The sequence below is a fragment of the Phocoena sinus genome, chromosome 13 (genome assembly GCF_008692025.1).
Source record: "Phocoena sinus isolate mPhoSin1 chromosome 13, mPhoSin1.pri, whole genome shotgun sequence".
NCBI lineage: Eukaryota > Metazoa > Chordata > Mammalia > Artiodactyla > Phocoenidae > Phocoena > Phocoena sinus.
In genome coordinates, this window is record NC_045775.1 from 82,456,247 (window position 1) to 82,463,188 (window position 6,942).

General features: G+C 50.5%; 1 protein-coding gene across 2 annotated transcripts in view; it reads left to right on the forward strand.

Moving 5' to 3' along the window:
- Positions 1-6,686, forward strand: part of CNGA3 (cyclic nucleotide gated channel subunit alpha 3) — a 45,914-nt gene extending 39,228 nt beyond the window's left edge. Inside the window, exons 8-9 of one of the 2 annotated variants that reach the window (XM_032653508.1) lie at positions 172-278; positions 3,694-6,686. In XM_032653508.1, coding sequence (XP_032509399.1) covers positions 172-278; positions 3,694-5,162 — 1,576 coding nt within the window. In that variant the 3' untranslated portion in view covers positions 5,163-6,686. The remainder of the gene's footprint in view (positions 1-171; positions 279-3,693) is intronic. The other variant, XM_032653509.1, reaches the window with a different exon arrangement.
- Positions 6,687-6,942: the final 256 nt, after the last annotated feature.

Below are 6,942 nucleotides of genomic sequence, written 5' to 3' on the forward strand. Positions count from 1 at the left end.
AAGCTTCTGAGAGCCTGGGTCCCCTCATCGGGGCTGGGACGCTGATGCTGGGGTGCAGCCCTGTGGGCTGGGCTGTTAGCGGGACGAGCTGACCCCAGGTTTGTAGCACAGAGCTGCTGCCCGCCTTGGTCCTTCCCTCCTACACACCTGCCCCTTCTCACACTTGTTTAGGGCCTGTTTTGATGAGCTTCAGTCTGAGCACCTGATGCTTTGGCTGGTCCTGGACTACTCAGCCGACTTCCTCTATGGCTTCGATGTGCTAGTCCGAGCCCGGACAGGTGAGTGGGCCCAGGGCCGCAGACCCCACAGCATGATTCGGGGGCCACCTGGGGGCTACAGGGCAGGTTCAGGGAGATCCAGAATGGTAGCCCTTGGAGTTCCTCTTCTTGGACAGTGAGAGGAGCCAGGGCATGTTACCCCATGGCTTTTAGAGGAGGTGTAATATACTAAATTTATATTAGTTTCAGAACTAAAATCTAAAACAGGGCCTAGAGGGATATGACTTCCTTCAGATTAAGACAGGCTGGGACCTGGGACCCTCTACCAGAGTGCTTGCACTTGCCGCTAGACAAACATCTCCTATAGCAACAGGACACAAAGAATCTGTAAAGGACTAAAAATAACTACATGCACGTGCAGACCACCTAAGCGCCCCTCCAGCCCAACCCACCAATCCACCCCCATATCCTTTAAGGGACAAGCTCGCTCCCACCCCTCAGGGAGCAAGCAAGGCCACCTGTTACTGTTTTCACTCCCTTGTGCTGCAGCATGAGTCCCAATAAAGGCCCGAATTCCTCATCTGGGCCCTTATCAATTTCTGTTGATTAAAGAGTCCAAGGACACCAGTCGGTAACAAGATCACCTCTAGTTATGAGTGGGGGCTAAAGCCCCACCCATGCCTCAGTCTCCAAGCTGTGCCTCCTTGGGCCTCCTTTTTCTGATTTGCACAAAGGCATCACATAAGCTGGTGGAGGCCCTGCTTGTCATTTCCAAGATTTTTAAACTAAAAACTGTGCCATGGTTGTGGATATAAAAACCACTGGATCACAGCAAAACCTCAGGGTGGCTTCATGGTATACAAAGCGTTCCGAGCATGTCTTGTTTTCTCATGAGAGCTGCTGCAGAAGACAAGAAGTGTAGGCATGATTATTTCCATCTTACTGCTTTAGAAACTGGGGCCCAGAGATGCTGAGTGGCCAGCCTAAAGGCCACAGTCACCACCCAGCAGGCCAGATGGGTGCCCCCCCTGCTCCAGAATTAGTGCCCTGCATCGTAACTTAGAAGATCTCAAGAACACAGCTTGAGGCTTGCCTGGGTGACTTGGCCAGTCCTGGTGGCCTGCCACTCCATGGTTACACAAGCCTATGGAGATGCAAGAGCCCCGTGGGTGGCTGACTCGTTGCGGGGACTCCCTGCATCAATCAGGCTTCGGTGGGACAGGCAGCCCTCACCCAGACGTTGACCCCACCCCTTTTTGTGCTTGGTACTGTCCTTGGCAATCTAAGATTCAGCAGAAGGCTGGGAGAGAGAGGGGGACAGGTAGGCACAGACACCAAGAGGCCATGGATCATACTCCAGGAGAAAAAATCGTCAGAATTGAGACAAGATTATTAAGGAGGTGTTGAGGAGTCCCAAGGCGCACGAGTGCAATGTAATGATCTAGGCACTCAATAAACACGAGTGTAACCAAACAAATAGGGGATGGGGAGCTGTGAAGCCAGGTGTCCCTAACGTGACAACAACCTTGATGTTTGCTTATCACAGAGGGGGTGATCCTACCTCGGTCTAGCCCTCAAAGTGTGGCCCTGGACTAGCAGCATCACCTGAAAGTTGTTAGAGATGCCCCAGACCTAGGGGACCAAACTCTGGGGGCAGGTCCAGCTCTGTGACTTGCAGAGCCCTTGGTGTGTCACTGTTGCTCACCCAGATCTAAAAAGCATTTGTTACATTAGTCTCTCTACTCTTTTGCATGTTTGAAAATGAAAGAAAGAAAGGAAGAAAGAGGGAGGGAGGGAAAGGAAGGGAGAGAGGGACGAAGGGAGACGGCAGGTCATGGCCTATGTGGTGGATTTCACCAGTAATAACGCTTCACGACTCCCAAGGTCCAGCCCCTCTCCAGACCAGGGTGGGTCCCAGGCTTCATGTGTTTTCAGAGCCCCTTGGGTGACAGTAATGTGCAACCAGGAAGGAGAACCACTGTGTTCCTGGGCAGGGTTTTAGAAAGAGAGGTTGCGGGACTTCCCTGGTGGCGCAGTGGTTAAGAATCCGCCTGCCAGTGCAGGGGACATGGGTTCGAGCCCTGGTCCGGGGAGATCCCACATGCCACAGAGCAACTAAGCCCGTGCGCCACAACGACTGAGCCTGTGCTCCAGAGCCTGTGAGCCACAACTACTGAGCCTGCGTGCTGCAGCTACTGAAGTCTGCGCACCTAGAGCCTGTGCTCCACAACAAGAGAAGCCACCGCAATGAGAAGCCCACGCACCGCAGCAAAGACCCAATGCAGCCATAAATAAATAAATAGTTTAAAAAATAAAAAGACAGGTCATACGCCATCGGTGACTTGTAAAGTCAGTTTGCTAGGCCATGACCAGTGTTTTCAATTTTTTTTCATAAATTTATTTATTTTTGGCTGCGTTCAGTCTTCATTGCTATGCGCAGGCTTTGTCTAGCTGCATCGAGCAGGGGCTACTCTTCGTTGCGGTACATGGGCTTCTCACTGCGGTGGCTTCTCACGTTGCGGAGCATGGGCTCTAGGCGTGCAGGCTTCAGTAGTTGTGGCTCACAGGCTCTAGAGCTCAGGCTCAGTAGTCGTGGCGCAGGCTCAGTAGTTGTGGCGCACGGGCTTAGTTGCTCCGTGGCATGTGGGATCTTCCCCGGACCAAGACTCGAACTCATGTCCCTTGCATTGACAGGCAGATTCTTAACAACTGCACAACCAGGGAAGCCCTCAAATTTTTTATTGTTAATATTTTCAAACATATACAAAACTGAGACAGTAGTGTTATGAATCCCCACATATGCTTACCCAGCTCCAAATGTTATCAACATTTTGCTTATCTTTTTTCATTTATCCTCCCACTCCCTGTTCTTGGATGGAGTTTTTGTTTTTTGTTTTTTTGTGTGTGGTATGCGGGCCTCTCACTGTTGTGGCCCCTCCCCGTTGCGGAGCACAGGCTCCGGATGTGCAGGCTCAGCGGCCATGACTCATGGGCCTAGCCGCTCCGTGGCATGTGGGATCTTCCCGGACCGGGGCACGAACCCGCGTCCCCTGCATCGGCAGGCAGACTCTCAACCACTGCGCCACCAGGGAAGCCCTTGGATGGAGTTTTTTAAGGCAAATCTCAGACAGTAACCACGTTAGCATGTAACCTTAACTAGGGTCCCATTTTTTAAGTATAACTTCCATTTATCTCTGAAAATTTAATAAGCATTCCTTACTACCATCAAATACCCAATCCACATTCAAATTTACCTAACTGATCTAGGTTTTTAATTGAATAAAATAGATCAGATCGTTGAATAGAAAATACCAGAGTGCATTTCCTGTAGTAATGGTATGTGTGGTTTGTGGAAGTTGTTTCTTTTATATATGTATAACCACGTTTTGTGTGGTCTTGAGGTGAGATACCTTTCTGCGGGCCATGGTCATAACAAGGCCGTTTTGATGCCCACGTGATCCATCTTCTTCATCAGGCTTCCTGGAGCAAGGCTTGTTGGTCACGGATGCCAACCGGCTGTGGAAGCACTACACAAAGACCTTGCACTTCAAGCTGGACGTGTTGTCCCTGGTCCCCACGGACCTGGCTTATCTTAAGCTGGGCATGAACTACCCAGAACTGAGGTTCAACCGCCTACTAAAGTTGGCCCGGCTCTTCGAATTCTTTGACCGCACAGAGACGAGGACCAACTACCCCAACGTGTTCAGGATTGGGAACTTGGTCTTGTACATCCTCATCATCATCCACTGGAATGCCTGCCTCTACTTTGCCATTTCCAAGTTCATTGGTTTCGGGACCGACTCCTGGGTCTACCCAAACATCTCAAACCCAGAGTATGGGCGCCTCTCCAGGAAGTACGTCTACAGTCTCTACTGGTCTACCTTGACCCTGACCACCATCGGCGAGACCCCACCCCCCGTGAAAGATGAGGAGTATCTTTTTGTGGTCCTCGACTTCCTGGTGGGTGTCCTGATTTTTGCCACCATTGTGGGCAACGTGGGCTCCATGATCTCGCACATGAATGCTTCGCAGGCTGAGTTCCAGGCCAAGAGTGACTCCGTCAAGCAGTACATGCAATTCCGCAAGGTGACCAAGGACTTGGAGACACGGGTGATCCGGTGGTTCGACTACCTGTGGGCCAACAAGAAGACGGTGGACGAGAGGGAGGTGCTCAAGTGCCTCCCTGACAAGCTGAGGGCCGAGATCGCCATCAGCGTGCACCTGGACACTCTGAGGAAGGTCCGCATCTTCCAGGACTGCGAGGCGGGGCTGCTGGTGGAGCTGGTGCTGAAGCTGCGGCCTGCGGTGTTCAGCCCCGGGGATTATATCTGCAAGAAGGGGGACATAGGGAGGGAGATGTACATCATCAAGGAGGGCAAGCTGGCTGTGGTGGCCGAGGATGGGGTCACCCAGTTCGTGGTCCTCAGCGATGGGAGTTGCTTTGGCGAGATCAGCATCTTGAACATCAAGGGGAGCAAGTCGGGGAACCGCAGGACGGCCAACATCAGGAGCCTCGGTTACTCGGACCTGTTCTGCCTCTCCAGGGACGATCTGATGGAGGCGCTCACCGAATACCCTGAGGCCAAGAAGGCGCTGGAGGAGAAGGGGCGGCAGATCCTGATGAAGGACAACCTGATCGACGAGGAACTGGCCAAGGCCGGGGCGGACCCCCAGGGCATCGAGGAGAAAGTGGAGCATCTGGAGTCCTCCCTGGACACCCTGCAGACCAGGTTTGCACGGCTCCTGGCTGAGTACAGTGCCACCCAGATGAAAGTGAAACAGCGGCTCAGCCAACTGGAAAACCAGGTAAAGAGCGGCCTCCCGCCTGACGGGGATGCTCCACAAACAGGCCAAACAACAGTGAAGACGCAGATGTCTGTCTCCCGCCTCCCAGAGCCAGCTGTCAGTGTGGTGCTGCATGGCGCGGGACTTGGCCAGGGCTGAATTCCAGCTTTCCTTACCCTTTGCGAGCCGCATGGCCTCAGTTTCCTCATCTAGAAAATGGGACTCTTTCCATCTGCCCCAGTTAAGGGGCAGGTTGCTGTGAGCTCCACAAGAAGCACTGCATGCAGCAGGGCTTTGTAAAGTGTGGGGTGTCCCCTGCTCGAGAGTATGAAAGTGTGAGCACAGAACTCTCTTAATTTTTATCCACAGGGAATTTTTAGACTTTTGAACTTCATTTTTTTTTTTTTTTATAAGTGGAAGATGATTTAGTCACCCACCCGCTTCTGCCCCTCACTTTACCCCCTTTTGCTGAGGGGGATGTAACAGAATCTGAAGTACATGTGGTAACTCAAATTCAATACACGAGACGGTTTGGGGCTTGTTTCTGACTCTGATATATCCTCGTGTGCTCTTTGGGATCCTAGGAACCCTGGCCATTGGTGCTGCAACAAGCACAAGGGATAAAGCCAGGTCGCCCCAGTTGAGGTCACTTCGAGTCTGAGAAGCAAATCCAGGCTCCCTGCCATCCAGCTGCTGTGAAACCGGAATCTGTTTCATAGAAAAGAGCATCTCCGTTAGGGAAAGAGACATCTCCTAACTCGCCAGCGGGGTTCAAAGACAACCTCTCTCCTGGTACCTGAGTCAGGGTTCTGGGGCAGCCTGTTCTGACTTGGTGGGGAGACTTATGTGGAGGGGAAAGGCTCCCAGGTTGGAGGTTGGAATGGGGTCCTAAGCCAAACAAGCTGACCACTAGGACTTTTAGGAGATGAGACCCTTAGGCCATGTCTTTGCAAATGGCTCCTTGACCCCTGAAGAGGAAGCCTTGCTCTCCCTTGGAATTACATCCTGAGGCAAAGCTCTTAGCTGAAAATGTGCAGAGTGTAGAACCTAGCTCTTTTTGTCTAATCCAGTAAATAGTATTGCATTAACATTTTATATAAGATATCTCTAGATTTGGGTTCTATGTTTGTGAATTATTACCTTAATGGTCCATCCTTTGCTTAATACACATTGTAAATTACCCAAAGACGAGTCACGTTCCTGATGCAGAGAAGCCGTATATGTAGGTTTTCCTGATCCTCTCTTCCATCAACCTCTCTGTCTCTGTCTCCCCTTCTTCTTCCTTCTTTCTATTCTCTTCCTTCTCCTCTTCTTTCTTCCTGTTCTCTCTTGTCCTCGGACAAGATGCCCCATTTGCTTTGAAGTCTCTGTGGTCCACTGTTATATAATCCATATCCTATGTAACTCGGCCCTAATGTAGTTCATCCAAAAGGTGCTGCCTTTTCAAGTATGTATTTTGGATTTACATGGGTCTCTTCTGGTTTTTACTATGAATCATTTGACCATTTTAACTTTCTAAAAGGAATTTCAAAGGCCTATTAAAGGAAAGTGTGATCCAAGCTCATATCAACAGCAAAATGTAACTAGCAACGTGTTATCAAAATGCATATATTTTAAAAAGCCTTTTGACTATTAATGTTGCCTACATTCGTGTTTGCACAGGAAAAATAGAGACCTGGATTTTAAAAATACTGGATGACTCCTGCTTCATAGTTTGTTATAAGGGAAGATTCAGTCCTGGGGTATGTTTCTAGGGCAATGAGCCCGGCTTCCCCAGAAGAACGGGCGCTGGTGAACAGGGACAGCACATGCTCGATGTGAAGGGGATAAGTACAAAAGCAGGTAAGAAAGTGCAACTGAAGCGGCAACGTTTGTCAGAGTGAGTGATTCAAAGCATTCAGATATATAAGAAGTGTATCCCAAGCAGGATGCTAAGATT